The sequence below is a fragment of the Kogia breviceps genome, chromosome 4 (genome assembly GCF_026419965.1).
Source record: "Kogia breviceps isolate mKogBre1 chromosome 4, mKogBre1 haplotype 1, whole genome shotgun sequence".
NCBI classification, from domain to species: domain Eukaryota; kingdom Metazoa; phylum Chordata; class Mammalia; order Artiodactyla; family Physeteridae; genus Kogia; species Kogia breviceps.
In genome coordinates this window covers 134,260,311-134,280,001 of record NC_081313.1, presented here as the reverse complement: position 1 = coordinate 134,280,001, position 19,691 = coordinate 134,260,311, and the positions used below count along the sequence as shown (strand labels likewise).

The window sequence follows — 19,691 nt, the reverse complement described above, 5'->3', positions numbered from 1 at the left end:
GATGGCCAACTGACTGCCAGGGGACCCAGCCAGTGTGTGCAGGTTGAGGGCTGCAGCCTCCACTGTTCTCTCCTCAGGGGGATGATGGGACACCAGGCCAGCCGGGGCTCCCAGGACCCTCAGGGCCCAAGGTAGGTACATGTCCCTCCCTCAGTGGTCCCCCTGCCTCCCACCTCCCCAGTTCCTACCTGCCTGGTGAAGCCCTACGCAGCCCTTTCACATCATGGCACATGGGTTGATGACCAGGACAGGCCAGAGGGAGGCCAGCAAGTAAGGAGGCAAGTAAGGCCAGGGTCCCACTCAGCAACGGGCCTGGCAAATCACCCAAGCCATTTGCCTCCCCTCACACCCTCAAGTCTTCTGGTTCCCATCTTTGGTGGCCCCACTCTGCCCAGTCCCCAAGGCAGGAACTGGGCATCTTCCTTGCTTCCCCAACCCCTTAAGACAACCACCAAATCCTGGCCAGCCTGCCTCCAAACTGGCTGAGCCCCTGAGCTGCTCCAACCATGCTCCAAGACCAAACCAGAAGGGGCCTTGTTCCTGAGTCCTCTGGGCTGCACTGAGCCCACACCCCCCAACCCCCGGGTGGGCTCAGGCACGTTCTCAGGAACTACTCCAGAAGCCCACAGACCCAGCCTGCCCCCGGTGCTCTCTCACAGCACACGCCTCTGTTTCAGGGCAAGCCAGGGAACGCAGGGCCCTGGGGAGAGAATGGCGTGGACAGAGCCCCGGGGCCCAAGGTGACATCACAGTCCACTGCTCTGGTTCCCAAAGGCCCATCACGGGGGAAATGGCTTTCACCTCCAATTTGCCCTTTTAAGTTGGGAGTCCGGGAGGTCCCAAGCCCAGGGGTCTTGTTTGATTGGCAATCAGAAGCCCACCTGGGGGTGGGTGGCAGTGGGTCTGGGTGAGTGATGAGGCCTCCACTGTGTAGCCTTGGGCTTCTGGGCCTCAGTGGCCCATCTCTACACAACGAGGGGTCAGAGGAAGGTCTCGCAGGCCCTCCCTCAGGGAGCCCCATTCCTGGGATGCCAGTCACGTCCACTCAGCCCTGTGTCCTTTGCGGAAGAGGGGACGAGAGGGGGCAGGAGAACTTTTGGATTCAGCCCTGCACACCTGGCTGCAACCATGCGTCTCCACAGGGGGAGCCCGGCCAGCCTGGCGCCGATGGAGCCACAGGGCCGCGGGTAAGCAGTCTTCCCCCAGCCACACCAGTGGGATCCAGGGGCCTGATTCCTTCCGAAGCCCCTGTCCCCTAGAGACCCCAGAAGAGCTGGCAGGAACTGGGAGTCTTTTTTTAATAATAATAATTCATTAGTGATTTTTTTTTTTTTTTTTGCTTTTAGTCTCATAATACATGCTTTTGGTAAAATGTTCAACTATGGATGTGAAAATAAGAGTCCCGTCCTCTCCCCTCTTCTCCTCCTCCCCAGGAAAGTGTCTGCCCTCCCAGACTCTTTTCTTGGCATATTCAAACATAGACCTCGATTTGTGACATACGGCATTACCCTCCCCCTGTGGGGCCTTGCCTTTCCCCCAGCCCCACATCACCGTTCACCCCTGTCTCTGGAGCACAGCCACCGCAGCTGGTCCCAGATCTCTTGTGATGAGCCCCTATCAACACACTTTTAGAACTACATCCCAGCCCCTGTTATTGGCCCTGTGATTTCGAACAATCACATCCCCCTTATGCTCCCAGAGGCTGCCTTCCTCCTCCAGAACACAGGTCTAAGCCCGCAGCCTGGTCGTGCAGGTGGCCAGGGAATTGGATTAAGCAACTGAGTGTGGGAATTCAGTGTACACCTTACAGTTCCGTGAAGGCCATGACCGTGGAGGCAGCTGGCAAATGATGCCCTGGCCTGGGTCTCTCCATCCTGCGCAGATGGCCTCAGGCCTGACCAAAGTGCTCACAGACCCCGCTACTCTCCTAGCAGAGAAGAGTCCAGTGGGGAGGTGAGGTTCAGAAGGAAAGGTGAGGTTCCAGCAGCAGTGCACATGCCTGTGAGGACGCGTGCCTGTGCGGACACATGCATGTGCAGACACATACATCTGGACATGTGTGTAGTGGGGGGGGGGGTGCTCAGAACGAGGAGCGAATGGGAGTGTCAGTGCCTGGTGTGTGCAGTCTCCGCCTGAGGTAAAGAAACTGAGGTACAAGGGCAGCATCCAGCCGGCACGTCTTTAGTTGGCCTGCACAGTGTTTTGGAGGATTTGGGTGTTTTTGTTTGTTTGCCAACATTTAAAAATCTGAAGCACTTCACACCAAAATCAGACTCTCCATTTTCTCTTAAGAATGCAGGGATGGGCCTCAGTGGGCTTCAGTTCCCACGTGAAGGCAAATCACAGCCACCCCCAGGCTAGGCGGAGGTGTGTTCCTCAGTTGGCCCCAGGCATCCCCCTTCCCTTGTGTCACCCCCTGCCTGGCCCCTGGAGTGCTCAGTCAGCGTGCCAGTGCCTGAGAGAATGCAAGAAGACACCATGCCGGGGCCTCCCAGGGTACAGCTGAGAGCTGACCCACAGCTCACTGGCCTGTGTGCAGCCCTGGTTACTAGGTTCTCTGGGTGAGACAGAAATGACTACCATGCTTTTCCCTGAAATTCCTCCTCTTCTTTCTGCCTCAGGGTCCCCCAGGCCTCAAGGGTGAGCAAGGAGACACGGTGGTAATTGACTACGATGGCAGGATCTTGGATGCCCTTATGGTAGTGTTCCTGGTACACCCTGATACACCCTTGCTGTTCGTTTCCTGAGGGAATATCCATTTACTTTGTGTATAAGTCCTGCACAAGGGACCAGTGGCAGCTTAACACAAAGCCTCCACATTCACCAGGTGCCTGATATGGAAGTCAGCGCTGTGTGGAGACCCACACGATGTTGAGAGAGCTACTGTAAATGGAGCCCATGTGGCCCTGAGCTCCTCAGAGGCCAAGGCAAAAAGGGAAGCTCGCCCTTCAGAAGCAGGAGGCCTATTTCCTAAGGAACACAGGCTGGAGGGGGCTGGGTCTTCTAATGACCTCTGGGGGAGAAGAGTGTGGCAAGGCCTGCATGGGGAGGCTCAGGAGATGTGTGGCCTCTGAGCCCTGCCCCAGGGCTGGGCAAACTTGGGACCCATCACCAGTGGAGTGAGGGGTTGGGTGCCAGCTGCTCACAGGTACCAGGGAGGGGAGCTGGGGTGGGGAGAGGTGGTCCTCAGAGACAAGACTGGGTGTCAGCACCTAATCCCACCTGAGCTTCAATTTCAGTTATCTCCTACAGGCCTCAGGGAAGCACAAGCTGATGGTAACAGTGCCCACCCCAGGCCTGCATGGCATGGTGTGGTGTGACGTGGCTCAAAGGCATGCATGTGCATGGCTGTCCAAGAGCTGCATGGAGAAGCCCTATGAGCTCAGAGAGACGGGAAGTGGATTTTGGATGTCAGACAGGGACAATGACTGGGTTCAATGGACTGTCGGCAGACATAGAGGGGTGAAGGGAATGGTGTGGAAGGTGGGGATATAGCTAGAGGCAGGGAGGCCACCAGGGAGGCACGGGCTGGGCCTGAACCTGGAGAAGGGTGGGTGGGATGGAGGAAGGTTGTAAGACCAGGGGCATCTCAATGGAGGAGCCAACAAGAAGGGGCAGGTTGCAAAATATTGGAAGCAACCTTAGTGTCCATCAACAGATGAATGGATAAAGAAGATATGTGTGTATACATATACACACACATACAATGGAATTCTGCTCAGATATTTTTAAAAAATGAAATTTTGCCATTTGCAGCAACATGGATGGACTTGGAGGGTATTATGCTAAGTGAAATAAGTCAGACAGAGAAAGACAAATACTATATGATATCACTTATATGTGGAATCTAAAAAATACAACAAACTAGCGAATATAACAAAAAATAAGACTCACACATATAGAGAACAAACTAGTGGTTACCGGTGGGAAGAAGGAAGTGGGGAGGTGTAATATAAGGGTAAGGGATTAAGACATACAAACTATTATGTTTAAAATAAGCTACAAGGGGCTTCCCTGGTGGTGCAGTGGTTGAGAGTCCGCCTGCTGATTCGGGGGACACGGGTTTGTGCACCGGTCCGGGAAGATGCCACATGCCGCGGAGCAGCTGGGCCCATGAGCCATGGCCTCTGAGCCTGCACGTCCAGAGCCTGTGCTCCGCAACGGGAGAGGCCACAACAGTGAGAGGCCCGCGTAACACAAAATTTTTTTAAAAAAAAAGCTACAAGGATATATTGTACAACACAGGGAACATAACCAATATTTTATAATAACTATAACTAGAGTATAACCTTTAACATTTTGAATCACTATTTTGTATACCTGTAACTTATATAATATTGTACAGTAACTATACCTCAGTTGTTAAAAAGTGGGGGCAGGTTAGTGAGAGGAGGTGGCGGGAAGAGACCTGGAACTTGCTGGGCTGGGGGCTGGGCAGCTGCAGCCTTTGTGAAGGGGCAGGAGTGGGGGGGGTCACGGTGGGCAGCAGGCCTGTGGGAGTCCTGGGTGGGGACAGGAATTTGGGAGTGAAGACACTATCTCCTCCCAGTGAGACCGAGGGATGCCCAGGACCAGCAGACAGCACCATAGTTCACAGGAGAGGCAGAGAGCACAGTGCTAGGCCACTGGTGGGAATGTGATCTTTGGCTGGCCTTGAATGCCAGCAAGGGTTTTACACTTGCTTCTAGAGGCATTGGGGAGCCATCGCAGGATCTTGAGCAGGAGTGTGTTGTGACAAAACCTATACTGAGGACAGAGGGGTTCTGGGCCCTTCCTGGCAAGTAGACACTGTGACGTCTTACCCGATACCTGGTGCGGTCTGCCTGTCCTCCCCCAAGACACAAGGCCTGACCTGACTAGGTGGGAAGGGGGCTATAAGGGTCACTGCTGCCTCCAGATGTAGGGGTGTGTGGGGAGTGATGGGGAGGCCCCACCTGAATACTGACCCCTTGACTTTCACACACAGGGTCCTCCTGGGCCACAGGGGCCCCCCGGGCCACCAGGGATCCCCGGAGCCAAGGTCAGTGCAGATATAGCTATGTGGTCCCCCCAGGCCCCTGTCTCCAGGGCCCACCTCCCCGCTCCCCTCTGCCTCTGCTTCTCTCCCAGCTCCCTGGCCTGGCTTCTGGGGCTCAGAGAAAGTGGCCCTGCTCCTTCCTAACCAAGCTGGGTGCCTTCTTCCTGGCCCTGGGTTCTCCCTGGGATCATTCACACATGTAATCCATAAATGGGCCCCTCACGACATCACAAAGTCCTGTAGATTACATAGCCGTTCTGATGGCCTGTGTGCATCCTTTACACCTGCCCACTTGGCTCAGGAGAAGGAGCCCAAGACTTTGAAATCAGGTAGGGTCTGGTCTCTGCCATCATCCCTGAGCTGTGTGGCCTGGAGCCTCAGCTTCCAAATCTGTAACCTACCAACCTACTATAGCCACGGGCTGCACCTGCCCATAGGGGCTGAGGAAATGGAGGAGAGGGTGGTCGGTGCCTGGCACTGTGCTGGACACCCAGTGGGCATCTTCTTGAAGCTCCAACTGCAGGGACCCAACCCAGGGCTGGTGTGCTGGTCAGGGGAAGCAGCCTGGCCACAAATTCCTGCCAGGGGCTGTGGGACACCATAACCCCCCTTGCCGTCTATTCCCTTCCAGGGCGAACTTGGATTGCCTGGTGCTCCAGGAATCGACGGAGAGAAGGTCTCTGGGCCTTTCATTTCCTTGGTGATGCTGGTGCCTGGCATCGGGTGTGTGTGTGTGTGTGTGTGTGTGTGTGTGTGTGTGTGTGTGTGTGTGTGTGTGTGTGTGTGTGTGTGTGTGCACAGAGTTGGAGAGAGGCAACAGAACAGAGTGGGCTCTGGAGCCTGTGTGCAAATCCTGGTTCTGCCCGTAGACCTCAGGCAAGTTACTCACTTTCTGGCAGCCTTACTTCCTCACCCACAGGTGAAGATGGTATAACAGGGCTGCCATGAGGGTTAAATAACTGTGTAGGGAACACACTTGAGAGCAGTGCCCGCATGTAATAGCGAAGAGTCTTCAAATGTTAGCTAAAAGTATCACTGTCGTTATTAATATTATTCCAAGTGTACGTGTGTGTGTGATCCTACATAGATTTGACAGTGTCCACGAGAACCACTTAACATTCGTGGGTGTGCTTTAGCACTGGGTCCCTCCTGTGTGGCACACAGTGGACATTACAAAATTGGTTGAATGAGGGAATATAGTGGCTGGAAGGGTGACTGAGGGATGGTTGGCTGTATGTGGGGCTCCCACCATTGGCTCCTGAGATGTGAGCACAAGGTTGGCCCCAAACCCCATATGCGCCCCTTGGTAGCTGCCCAGTCCCAGTCCCACTTGCTCCACCCCCTCTTCCCCCTGTCCCACCCTGCACCCCTGCTTGCAGTGAGGCAGTCCAGGGGCTGCCCCTTCCCTGTCTCTGACCAGGCCCCTCTGCTCATTCATCGCCTGGTCTGGAGGGGAGGACCCACAAGGAGGAGGTGGGGGTCTGGCTTGGCCTGGACTAAGCTCTGGGGACCTGCCAGCATGGGGGGGAGGGAAAGTGTCTGCTGTACCTTCTTCTGTGGTTTTCAGGGTCCCAAAGGACAGAAAGGAGACCCAGGAGAAGCCGGGCCGATAGGACCCAAAGGGGAAGCAGGAGAGATGGGCCTGTCAGGCCTCCCGGTACGTGGCTGGGTGGGCCTCACCCTACTTGCCCCATGCGGGTGTCCCAAGGTGAATGCCTGCCCCCTACGGTGGCTGCCAGGGGCTGGGGCCCTACGGTCCTAGTCTCAGCCCAGCCCTGGCCCACCGGGCCTTTGAAGGGAAGCTCTGGGCTGCCCTGACTCTGAGCCCCCACTTCCTCCTCTGTAGAAGGACCTACCACTTACCTCCCAAGGCCTCCTTAAGGTGAAATAAGGAGGCCCCGCCTAGTGTCCGGTGGTTAGACTGGGAGCTCTGACAGCCCATGTTTGCATCCTGCTCCATCTCTTACTGACTGTGGAACCCTGCACAAGTGACCTAACCTCCCTGGGCCTCAGTTTCGTCAGCTGTAAAATGGGGATGAATAAAAAGAAACTAAATTGAGTTATTTGTAGTGAAGTGGATGGACCTAGAGTCTGTCATACAGAGTGAAGTAAGTCAGAAAGAGAAAAACAAATACTGTATACTAACACATATATATGGAATCTAAAAAAAAATGGTTATGAAGAACCTAGGGGCAGGACAGAAATAAAGACGCAGACGTAGAGAATAGACTTGAGGACATGGGGAGGGGAAGGGTAAGCTGGGACGAAGTGAGAGAGTGGCATGGACATATATACACTACCAAATGGAAAATAGATAGCTAGTGGGAAGCAGTTGCATAGCACAGGGAGATCAGCTCAGAGCTTTGTGCACCTAGAGGGGTGGCATAGGGAGGGTGGGAGGGAGACACAAGAGGGAGGAGATATAGGGATATATGTGTATGTATCGCTGATTCACTTTGTTATAAAGCAGAAACTAACACAGCATTGTAAAGAAATTATATTCCGGGCTTCCCTGGTGGCGCAGCGGTTGAGAATCCGCCTGCTCATGCAGGGCACACGGGTTCGTGCCCCAGTCCGGGAAGATCCCACATGCAGCAGAGCGGCTGGGCCCGTGAGCCATGGCCGCTGAGCCTGCGCATCCGGAGCCTGTGCTCTGCAACGGGAGAGGCCACAACAGTGAGAGGCCCGCGTACCGCAAAAAAAAAAAAAAAAAAAAAAAAAAAATTATACTCCAATAAAGATGTTAAAAATTAATTAATTAATTAATTTAATTAAAATGGGAGTGATAATATCCCACTCCTACAAGGGAACACATGGACAGGGCTGAGAATGATTGGCTAACATGTGATAAATACCCTCTGTCACCGTCATTTTTATCACTGCTCTTGTCGTGCGTGGCTAGATGCAAAGAGCTGCCACCACACATATCCAGTGTCCATCCATGAGGCTTACTCAGCTAGAGAGCTGGTGCCAGGATTTGAACTCCAGGTCTTTACTTCCAGAGCCCCTGGCTGCCCCCGCCCCACAGGAAACAAACCCACTGATTTAAGGAAAACTATTTTAAGCTGCAAAGGCCAACTTCTTTCTGCTGCCCGTAAGCCTTATGGGGGAAGGAAGGGGAGGTGCTGAGCCCCATGGATGGTGATTTTGGTGATGGACAGAAAGGGCTCAAGGCCATCCTATCCTGCAGGGTGCCGACGGCCCCAAGGGGGAGAAGGGAGATCCGGCATCTGACGACCTACAGGAGAGCCTGGTAAGGGGGCTGCTGAGGATCTCTGCTGAGGGCTGGCTGGGGCCCTGAGCCTTGGGACACAAGGGCCACCTGGCCTGACCAAGCCCAGGGCAGTGAGGGAGGGGGAGGGGGAGCCTGAGGCCTGTCTTTGAACCCAAAGGCCAGCACTGGGCCTCCCACCAGGCAGTGCCCTCCTGGGGGCAGCAGAGAGCTCGGTGCCCACACCCAAGCAGTGCTCCTCGAGTGTCCGATGAACTCAAGCGTGGGTGAGTGAGGGATGACGGGGCGATGGGTGACTAATCCACCTCTGACCCTTCCTAGGCCCAGATCATAGTGGAACCAGGGCCCCCAGGGCCCCCTGGTCCCCCAGGCCCCATGGTAAGAATGTTTGGCTTGAAGCAGCTGGGATACGAAGAGGGTGGTGGGCTCAGGCCCAGGGGAGGAGAGGAAACCCCAGGGGGGAGGGGGCACATCAGACAAGGAGGGCAGAGCCCAGGTCTGGGCTTGGGAGGCCACAGAGGTCAGGGCCACAGGGGCCAGTGAGTGGCCTTCAAGCCTATGTGGCCACTGCAACAGGGCCTGACCTGGAGGTCTGGACCCAGCATGATGGCCTTTCTGACCTGCTTTCTCCTCCTCCTCCAGGGCCTTCAGGGAATCCAGGGTCCCAAGGTGAGTCCTAAAGCATGGGTAGGAACCCGTCTCACTTGCTGCAGGCTCATAGCCTGGACAGTTCCAAAACATCTCACTAGTAGGCAAAGCGAGGGCCCCATGCTCGGCCCTGGACCAGCCCTGCATCTTCCCAGGGCCTGGCCATTCCCAATCCCCTGTAGAATAACCCCGCTGATGCCCCCCACCCAACACTTGGCCTCTCCATTCCTTGCCCCCTCCCCTAGTGCACATCTGTCTCTCAACTGCCCACACCTGGATATGAGGCCTTGGGTTTGGGGTATATTACATAAAGTCGTGTCCTCTGCTCTTAAATTAAAACCATGAGTGTGGCCTGACCGTGTGCCCTGTCCCAGAGAGGCCAGCTGGCCTCCCTGCATCTCCCTAGTTTACCCTGGGGGAGAGCACATCTCTGCTTCCCGAGCTCAGAGGCTGAATGGGACCTCAGAATCATGGAATCCCAGAGCTGAGTAGGGCCGAGCATGTGGCCTGACCAGATGTGCTGCTTCTGGTTCTGTTTTGTCCCAAGGCCTCCCCAGATCATGTTTAGAAGAAGCAGCTGCTGTCAGGGATGGGGTCCAAGACTGGGACTCAGAAACGCAGTTGCCACTCAGCCCTGCCACTTCCTGACTGTACAACTGGGCCTGTCCCTGCCCCTCTCTGTCCCTCTGTTTCCTCATCTGTGAAATGGGTGTGACCATAACCACCTTCCATGATTACTGAAAAAGCCCACATGTGAGAAAAGGTAAAATGTGCACACCCACATTCTGATTGTTTGCATAAGAAGGGAGCCAGGGCCAGGCCTGTCAGAGCTTGGAGTCTGTCCCTTTGCCCTATATACCTCAGTTCCCGCTCAGGCCCCAAGCTTTCATGTCCTGCCATCTGTCTGGCCCCCTTAACTGATGTCTCCCCTTTGCTTCCAGGGCTTGGATGGAGCAAAGGGAGAGAAGGGCATGTCGGGTGAGAGAGGACCCAGTGGCCTGCCTGTGAGTGTCATGAGCCTTGTTTGTCCTTAGAGGTGCTAATTTCTATAACTGTCATGCCTCTTGACCCATTCCTTTTCCACCCAGGGACCAGCTGGCCCGCCAGGCCTTATTGGGCTGCCAGGAACCAAAGGAGAGAAGGTAACAACCTTCCTTTAATGCCCCCCAACTATGGTGTCACTCAGTCCTGGGGGATCAACCCTGGCACTTCACTGGTCCCTGGGGCCAGAGTTCAGATTCTGTGGACAATTCACAGGGCTGAACTTCCCAGCAGCTGTGTTCCCAGCACCTCCTTCTCAGCCCCCTCACATCTCCTCTTTGTCTCTTCTCAGGGCAGACCCGGGGAGCCAGGACTAGATGTAAGTATCTCACTGTTCACTGTGACCGGATCCCTCCCATGTGTAAGTTTTGCCCTCATGCTGCCCATACAGTAACTTGATGTGGTTAGCTTGGATGTATCCCCCTTCCCCATGGCTGGGACTACAACTGACTCGTTCCGCCCACATCCCCATTGCTAAGTCCAACACACAGCCCAGAGTAGGTGCTTTGTTGATGGATGGATGGGTGGATGGGTGGATGAAGGATGGATGGATGGTGGGTAAATGAGTGATGGATATAAATAAATGATGGATGATGGATGTAAATAAATGATGGATGGTGGATGTCAATGAATGATGGATCATGGATCATGGATGTATGAATGATAAGTGAATAGATGATGGATTGAGGATGGTGGAGGCTGGAAGGAGGATAGAGAATGGATGGATGATCCATTGGAGTAGGGAGGTGAGAAGAGCAGTGAGGAGCCTGCTGCAATATCCTGGTGAAAGATGACGAGGCTTCAGCTAGTGCAGTACTGTGGGAAGGAGAGAAGGAGAAGTATTAACCCAGTGTTGATTGGATCAAGAGACAGAAAGCACAATTTAAACTCGTTTAAACTGACTCATACCTGAAAAATCCAGATGTATGACACATAGATCCAGGGCTCAAGTGTGTCAGCACGACCCAACCTCTCACTCTCTCTTGTCTCTGCTTCCTCTGTGTAGTCACCATTCCAGTTTCCACATGGTGATGAGATGGAGCCAAGAGCTCCAGACCTGCATCCCCCTAGGTCCAAATCCTGGAGAAAGGCATTTGCCTCACTCTCTACTCTTTGAGGAAAAAGTCTTATCAAGTTTCCTTGGCCCCAGATAGGTTAATGCTGAAATGTCACTTGCCATAAGAATGCAGTGCCCTGACTGGCCAGCCTGCTCACATGCTCCATCCTGGAGCTGGTGGTGGAGTTGGTGAATTGTGAGAAGGGAGGGTGGTCCCCAGGAAAATCAGGTAACTATTGCAAGGGAAATGGTGACCAGATGCAGGCAGGGCTGCAAGGGCTCTGGCGTCCACCCTAGACTTTAAGGAGAAAATGTCACCATGGAAAGCACCTGCAGACAAGGAAGAGGAAGAACTCTAGACTGACTTTCTGACTGGCGGGGGGCACGTTACATCGATGAGAAGGGTCAGGAGAAGACACTGATGAATCCAGCTCAGGCTCTGGACCCAGGGAGGTAGTGGGGGTGGAGCAAAAGGGACTCCATGCCACCAGCTGCTCACTGTGGCCACAGCTGCTCTCTGGGAGGCCTGGAGCTCAGAGTGGCATCTCAAAGCCATACCTATCTGCTCTACCTGGCAAACTCCTGGCACCCACTCCACCAGGCCCTGCTGAAATGGGGAGTCTGCTCAGAAGCCTTACCTGACCTCACACCTGGACAGAAGAGCCCCTCTCCCTGGGACCCCATGGTATCTGGTTCAGACCTCTGTCACTGACCATTGATCATCATCTTCTGCACCCCACTGCCTGCCATGTTAGACTGTGTACCTTTGTACCTGCAGGGTTTTAATTTATGGAGGTGACTTAATGATGACACAGAGAGGCCATGTGCCTTTGACAGAAGACCTTATAACTTACATTTCCCAGGGAAATGGCATGTCCCACATGGGGCCACATGGAGATGCAGCAGTTCTGGTTGGCAAGCAGTAAGGAGTGAGGAAAAAGCCTAGGCCAGAGCTTTTATTGGTGTTTCTATGGGAAAAGCAAGGCAGAGCAGAGTAAACAGTTTAGGACTGGCTGGTTTAAATAATCCTGGCAGGCTTTGGGCTATAGGGGTGGTCTCTTGTTGCCTGCTACCTGGTCCTGGCATGATTTGGGCCAGGGGAAATATTGACTTGGTGTGTGAGTTAGATAGAGTGGGTAGTTGGGGGATTGGTTGTTTTGCATCTGAAAGGCATGCTCCCAGCCTAGCCCTTTGCTATATGTTAGAGTTGGCTACCCCTGGGAGAAGCAGCCTCTCCTTATCCAGCAAGATTTTGAGGATATCAATGTATCATATTTCTAAAAACAACATAATAAATATAAGAGGGAACATATCAAATCTGGTTTTCTGCCCTCAGCATTCAGCCCAAAGCCCAGTTCCTAGTGGGTGCTTAGAAATGTTGGTTGGGTAGATGAACAGATGGACAAATGGATGGATGGGTGGGTGGGCGTATGAGAGTTTGAGCCAAAGGCAGAGAACAGAGGGCACCATTACTTGGTCTGCTGAAGATGGTGATATAAACTTACATGAGTTTCCTGTGTCTCTGTCTCCAGCCAAGCCTGGGCCAATGCATGCTGCCTCTGACTTGACATAAGAGAAACCCCTTGCTAGCGGTTCTGCCTGAGGGTTTCCATCCAGAAACAGCAACAGTGTTCTACTCTGGAGGAAGCAGTGCTGGTGTCCTGAATGCATGCTTTTCTCTAAGTCATCCTGGTACCCAGCATCTGTGTCACCTAGGAGCTGGGACTGGTCCAGCTTGTACCACGAATATGCGTGGAGGGAAGGGGCAAAGGTGGGTCGGAGAGGAGCAGAGATGCACAGATAAGCAGAACAGACCTCAAATTTCATCATTGGGTTTAACCTCGAATCCTTTTGTCAGGGTTTCCCTGGACCTCGAGGAGAGAAAGGCGACCGGAGCGAGCGTGGAGAGAAGGTGAGGGAGGTGGAGAGAAGGTGGGGGCAGGAGGAAAGAAGGAGGGAGGCAAGTGAAGAGAAGGAGGGAGCAGGCAGAAAAGAAAGGATGCGGGAGACAGGAAGCAAGCAGAGAGAAGGCGGGGTGGGCGGGAGGAGGAAGGGCCCAGAGGCTGGGATGCGGGCAGCAGGGCAGGGGTGGCTGCCGGCCCCAGGCCCATCTCTCTGAGAGGCATTGGGGACGCCCTGGGCCTGGCAGCCGCCGCCACACCCCATCTCCCTTCTTGCACAGGGGGAGCGCGGTGTCCCCGGTCGGAAAGGAATGAAAGGCCAGAAGGGCGAGCCGGGACCCCCAGGCCTGGACCAGCCATGTCCAGTGGTACGTGTTGGCGAGATGTGGGAGCCCCAACCCAGGTCTTTGCCGACTCCTGCCAGGGTGGGGTCATGTCTTCCCTGTACTCAAAGCTCAGCTGCAAGTCCCAGGGGCCCCATTGGTCCCGCCCTGTGGGGCCCACACTGCGGGGCCACCCCTGCTGTCTCTGCTGTCATGGAGGCTCCTCTTGCTCTGGTCCTGACCCCTCCACGGGCGAGGCTGAGGACCCACCCTGTCTATACAGAGGGAGGCCTGGTCAGGGACAGAGCTTCCTTGGACCTAAAGGGGGATGGGACCACCCTCACCTCTCTGGGGGTTTCTCCCATCCCAGAGGAGGCTTTTGCTGGTCTGGGTAGCCCCACACTCATCCCCTGCATCCCCTCCACATGCCCCAAAGCCCCTTCCCTTCACAGCCTTTCTCCTCTCCTGCTTCTTTACAACAGCCTCTCACAGCCCACCAGACTCAGTACCTGAAAGAACCAAAGTTTGGTTCTCTTTTTCTAGAAGGCAGGGAGGGTTTACATGTCAAACTCTTCCAGTGGAGCTCAGAAAAGACAGGAAAAACAAAACAGCTGAGTTTTCATACTAAAACTCACCAGATACTCACATCTGGCCTTCCCCGCCGGGGACATGGAGCCACGTTGTGTACCCCTTCCAAAGGGGGGTCAGGAGCAGGGACCCCCGAAGCCCGGTCCTCTGACCTCAAGTGGGTCATTTGGCCCTCTGTTCCTCAGTCTCCTCATCCATGCAATGGGGGTGCTAATCCCTAGCTCCAGATGGCGTTGAGGAGGCAATGGGAAAAAACAGAAAGAGCAAAGCAGGAGGCAAGCACACACTGAAAGGGCCAGGGACAGCAAGGGAACAGGGTGGCCCAGCCCCGCAGCCCCAGGCCCTGGGCCAAGACTTCCCTCCAAGTCATTCAGACTTTGTCTTTGAAACAGGAGAATCTTAAATGCGGAGGCAGGCGAGGGGCGCCAGGCTCCAGGAGCCTGGAGAGGGGCAGCAGACCCTGCCCTGCGGTACGCGGCCTGGCCTGCTGTGTGCTGTATGCTGTGCACCGTGCTCTGCTGGGCATTCTGAGTTGCCTGTGCCCGCTGCTCTGCCCTGCCTTCCTCCATTCTGCCTGCCTTTCCATTCTTCCCCCTCCTCCCACTTCCCTTTGAGTCCCAGCCTCTGCCCCTGGTGGATGCATGGCAGTGCCAGGGGTGTGCTCCCACGTGTCTGAGGTCTGCCTGTGTGCTTTGGAACGGAGTGAAGTGTCGTCCACTACAGCGTCCACCAGGGACGCTAGGCTGACTGACGGGTCAGCCTTTGTCTGTCTCCAGCTTCCCACCTCTGGACCACCTGAGGAAACCCGCCCCCCTGCTTGTGTCTGGTGCCTCCAGACGATCCCCACCCCAACTCCCACCACACACCTCCCCACCCCGGCCCAGTGTCCACCCTGACCTCAACCTCCCCTGTCTGCCACTCAGATCCAGACACAGGGACCAGGACAGGCCAAAAGGGAATCCCGTTTCCTAGACTGTCCTTCATATACTCTTGGACACATGCCTGAGAGCTCTCAGGCCCCCAGTGTGAGCTGTTAGAGCCACTGTCACAGCTGCCAGACAGAAAGCCTAGCAGCCCCTCGCAAGGACCAGGGCCAGGCCCTACTCCTGGCCTGTGGATGTCTGGCATGGTGCCCTGTACCCCATGGTGTCCTGGTTCTGCCCACAGCACACATGTCCCAGCAAAGCCCATGGGGGCACACTTGGAATAAGCACAGAGAGGGGCTGCCATGTCCCATGACCTGACTACCCAGGTGGACAGGGCAGGCATTCGGGCCCTGACTCAGCGGGGTCCGGTGGCCGCAGGTGGCAGCTCCCTACACCTGGGGCAGGAGTGTGTAGGGCACAGAGAGCTGACCAGCCCCCATCCTTGTCACTGAAACCTTCTTCCTTTCCAGGGCCCTGATGGGCTGCCCGTGCCTGGCTGCTGGCATAAGGTACCTTGCAGGGAAGAGTCTCCAGGGCAGGCTGGGAGGAGTGAGGGGCCCAGGGGGCCTCAGGGCTGGGTGCCTGCTGCTCCACACACAATGACTGAACAGCCAGGTCTCCGCGAGATGACCCTAGATTTGACTCTCCCATCACGTGCCCCCAGGCCCGGGGCTGTGATCCTAGGTGGTTGTGCACAGACCACCCGCTTGGTCACAAAGGGCTCACTCAGCGCCTGGCCCGGCCAATGCAAAGCCATCAGCACCCCCTGGGACTTTGTCCATACCGGCCCCCTGAGAGGGGGTGGAATCCAGGAGATTGGGATGAGAGGATTGGGGGTGCAGCTGTTCCTGAGGAAATAAACAGGACGGGGATGCCCAGACCGGGGGCAGGGCCTCTGGGGCTTCCCAGTCCCCTCCTCACCTTCAGTCTTTCCCTCCTTTTCCAGTGATCCCAAGCACGCATCTCACAACCTGTACAGATCCGTGTGGACATTTTTAATTTTTGTAAAAACAAAACAGTAATATATTGATCTTTTTTCACGGGATGCACCACCATACCTGTGGCCTTTTGACATTTGAGAGTGTGCCCAGCCCAGCCCCAGAATGATCAACATGTGAAGCTTCCAGGAAAGTAGACAGGCCCCCTGGGGGCAATGTGTACTTGAGGGGCACCCTCAGGACTTGGCTTTCCCAGGAAGGAGATGAAGGTGAAAGTGCCTGGCGCAGGAGAGGCTGCAAAGATGCCAGGTTGGGCCTTCAGTCACCTGATTAGCAGAGACTCTGGCTGTCCTGCGAGCCTGCCCTCTGAAGCTCTGGAGCCCAGGATCCACGCCATCCGAAAAGGCTCAGGGCATGAAAGGCAAATGCAACTGCTCCTGGCCTCTCTGGCCTCTGCACTCAGCCACAGCCAGCTGACAGGACTCCCACCCACCACTTGCAGCTGGACACGGGGAGCTGTGGGAAGCACCCTAAGGGGTTGAGCTCCCGCCAAGTTCCGTAGGCCTCAGGAACCAGCCTGCCTTCCGTGAGAACAAGTGTCCTCTGGCCAGGAGTGGAAGCCAAGCGCTGTGATAACGACATGGACCCAGCAGCAGGGAGCCCTATGATCCCCAAATGTGGAGGTCCCAGGCTGGAATGTCCGTTGTTCCTGTCTCTCCACCACCCACAGCAGGGACCTGATGGGACTTTGCCAGACTGAGAAGATGGACCTCAAGCTCAGAGTTTGGGTCTCACCGACCCCAAGGCTCCCACCCAGGGGAACTCTGGTCAGCCTGCCAAAAATGAGTCCTCCGAGTGAGCTATGCAAATGAAGAGAGCCTCAGGGCTGCTTCCAGGCCTGCCTAAGTAGGGCACCTATGCCCTGAGCCAATGATGCTCTGAGAAGAGGCTTCCCCACCTCTGACAAGGGTTCTCGGCCACCAGCTCCAGCCCAACCACTTGCTTCCCCTCTCTGTGTAGATGGAAATTGTTGCGTGAAATAAACAACAAATGTGTGTCTTGGGTATGCCTGTCCTTGCAGACTGCCCCTAGCACCATCCCTAGGTGAGGTTTCAACCTGGATTTTGCTGGGTGGGGAGGGATAAGGGAACTCTCCCTGGGCCAGAGCCACCCCAGAAACCAGAGGAAGTAGTTCAGTCTCACAGCAAAGATGGGGTTTGGAGTTAGGAAGACACAGACTCAAGGCCTAGCCCTGCTACATACCAGCTGAGCTTTCTGTACAGTCACCCATGTCAATGAGCCCCTGTGTTTCCTCTGATCTCATGACCCGTGACTGCTGCATAACAAATCACCCTAAAATTTGTTGCCTTAAAACAATGATCCTTGGAACCTAGAAAAATGGTACAGATGAACCGGTTTGCAGGGCAGAAATAGAGACACAGCTGTAGAGAACAAACGTATGGACACCAAGGGGGGAAAGTGAGGGGGGGGGGGCGGTGATGAACTGGGTGATTGGGATTGACATGTATACACTAATATGTATTAAATAGATAACTAATAAGAACCTGCTATATAAAAAAATAAATTTAAAATTTTTAAAAACAAACAAACAAACAATGATCCTTGGGAATTCCCTGGCAATCCAGTCATTAGGATTCGGCACTTTCACTGCCGGGGCCCAGGTTCAATCCCTAGTCAGGGAATTAAGATTCCGTAAGCCACACACCATTGCCAAGCAAACAAAACAATGATCCTTTCTGTTTCTCTCTTACAGTTCTGGGGGTAATGGGCTCAGTTGGGCGGTTGTCACTCAAGTTTTCCCACATCTGGCGGTTGATGTTGGCTGTCCTCTGGGACCTCAGATGGCCAGAACACCTCTCTGTGTGGTCTGGGCTTCCACATAGGGAAGCTACTGGATTCACAGGGTGAATGTCACAGGTGGACCAGGTGGAAGCTGTGTCACCTTTTATAGCCAAGCCTCAGAAGTCACATGGTGTTACTTCCTGCCAGAATCAGAGGTTCACCCTAATTCAAGGGAAAATTTTCAACATCATATTTTAAGGAGAAAATGGAATAGGAGATGGACAGCCATCTTAGAAAATTCAGCCTGCCACGTCATCTGTACAATGGGACAGCAGTGCTTACCATGCTGACTGTGGTTTAGTGAGAATACGCGAAGAACCTAGGACAAGTCAAGCACTCGGAAACGACCATGGTTGTAAGTTCCCTCTCTTCTCCTGACTCCAAGCCCAAGCAAGGGCCACAGGGGTATAGACAAGAAGGGACCTGCAGTGATGGTGTCTCAGCCTTCTCCCTCCAAGAACTGAGGCCTAAGGAGGCCACAATATGGGGAGTCCCCCCAGACATCACTACGTGGCCTCCTCACTAACAAAACAGGCTCAGCCACACACTGGCTAAGGAGAAAGAATAGGTCAAGTCTCCACCTCTGTTTCCCTCAGTTGCTGGCAATAAATGGCAGGGCATGCTGCTCAGCCAGTCATGTGGGTCACCAGAGAAGTCAGTAGTATGAAAAGGAAGAGAAACACAGAGGGGCTGTGATGACTGATGGAGACCCCTGGACATCCAGGTGTCCTTTGGAGTTCCAGCATCACCCCACAAATCTACTGCACTCTGCAATTTGTAATTCACTCCTTCCTCCACCCAGGTAAGTCACTGGATCCCCTGACCCGCCCTGTAAAGGGCCTATGTGGTTGGTGTCACTATTTCTGTCTTACATATGGGGAAAGTGAGGCTCCAAGGGGTTAGTTCCCTGCTCAAGGTTGCATGGTAGCAGGCTTGGGACAGAACCCAGGCTCTTGGATGTCCTCCAATTTATCTTTCCCAAATTGCTTGGCTAAGCATGGAGTCTGTGGGTAGCACCATGATGCTGGGTGACTAGTGGGCAGAACTTCATGAGGGTAGAAGCCACATGTTCCCCCTTCCCCAGATACCCAAGAGGGTCCCTTTCCTGCTCCTTTGGGCAGGACAGGGCCATTCATGGCCCATTGCTGCCCCCTTGTGGCCTCATGCTGTGTATTCTTAGGTCTGCAAACTTCAAAATTTAGGCTGCAGAGTCCTCCAAGAGCTTGGGGTGGGGGCAAGAGACTATAGAAGAGTGACTTGCTAAGGTCCCAGCTGAGACACAGGGGAGCACCCTGCCTCACAGCTGAGCCTTAAGGACTGAGGGCCTCACGTCGCCCTGCCAAGAAGGGCAGCTATGCCTCAAACTACCCCTTTCAAAAGCAAAGGAAGCACATTTACGGAGCCCCACTGTGTGCCATGGCATCTAAACTAATCACAAGGATGACTGTTCCCCTTTTGCAGATGAAGCTGAGGCCAGAGAGGAGTGAGCTTACCCAGGTCTCCTTCCTCCCAATCCCTAGGATGCTACTAGAAATTCATGGAATGCTTTTGATTGCCACAATGATTGGGGGACACTCCTGGCATTAGTGAGTAGGGCCACAAGACAGGCTTGTGTTTGGGCTCAAGACAGGGCCAAAGATGGGCCCCACAGAGAGCTCTCAGACTCTCTCTGACACACACACACACACACACACACACACACACACAAAAGCAAGCACATTACATTAAAAGCTGGAACTGCAGGATGTACAGACACCTATTGGTCTCTCTACCAAAGAGGAGGAGCAGATCCACTGAGAAAACCAGTGACCTCCCACTCACATTTCACATGCAGGGAGGGGGGCTTGACCCTCAGAAAAAATGTGCAGGCCACAAGCAATCTCTCTTGGTTAATTTGGGAGGAATTTTTTTCATGAATCAAGGTTCAATTCAGCTTTACAATTAAAAGAAAGAGACTCCATTCAGTGTGCAATGAAGAAAAAGTTCTGGAGATGGATGGTGGTGATGGGTGCACGTTGAGTGTACTTAATGCCACTGAACTTGTACACTTAAAAATGTTAAAATGGTAAGTTTTATGTTATATATATGTTACCACAATAAAGAAACTCCAAATGTTCTTTAATAAATACCTTAAGCGGGAATTCCCTGGCTGTCCAG

General features: G+C 54.2%; 1 protein-coding gene across 1 annotated transcript in view; it reads left to right on the top strand.

Moving 5' to 3' along the window:
• The window catches only part of COL23A1 (collagen type XXIII alpha 1 chain), a 358,235-nt gene extending 340,967 nt beyond the window's left edge, over positions 1-17,268 (top strand). The window contains exons 12-27 of the mRNA XM_067033411.1: positions 78-131; positions 1,143-1,187; positions 2,622-2,699; positions 4,967-5,020; positions 5,649-5,693; positions 6,585-6,674; positions 8,208-8,270; positions 8,571-8,627; positions 8,892-8,918; positions 9,839-9,901; positions 9,986-10,039; positions 10,231-10,257; positions 12,854-12,907; positions 13,178-13,264; positions 15,204-15,242; positions 15,680-17,268. Coding sequence (XP_066889512.1) covers positions 78-131; positions 1,143-1,187; positions 2,622-2,699; positions 4,967-5,020; positions 5,649-5,693; positions 6,585-6,674; positions 8,208-8,270; positions 8,571-8,627; positions 8,892-8,918; positions 9,839-9,901; positions 9,986-10,039; positions 10,231-10,257; positions 12,854-12,907; positions 13,178-13,264; positions 15,204-15,242; positions 15,680-15,682 — 840 coding nt within the window. The 3' untranslated portion in view covers positions 15,683-17,268. The remainder of the gene's footprint in view (positions 1-77; positions 132-1,142; positions 1,188-2,621; positions 2,700-4,966; positions 5,021-5,648; positions 5,694-6,584; positions 6,675-8,207; positions 8,271-8,570; positions 8,628-8,891; positions 8,919-9,838; positions 9,902-9,985; positions 10,040-10,230; positions 10,258-12,853; positions 12,908-13,177; positions 13,265-15,203; positions 15,243-15,679) is intronic.
• The last annotated feature ends 2,423 nt before the right edge of the window (positions 17,269-19,691 follow it).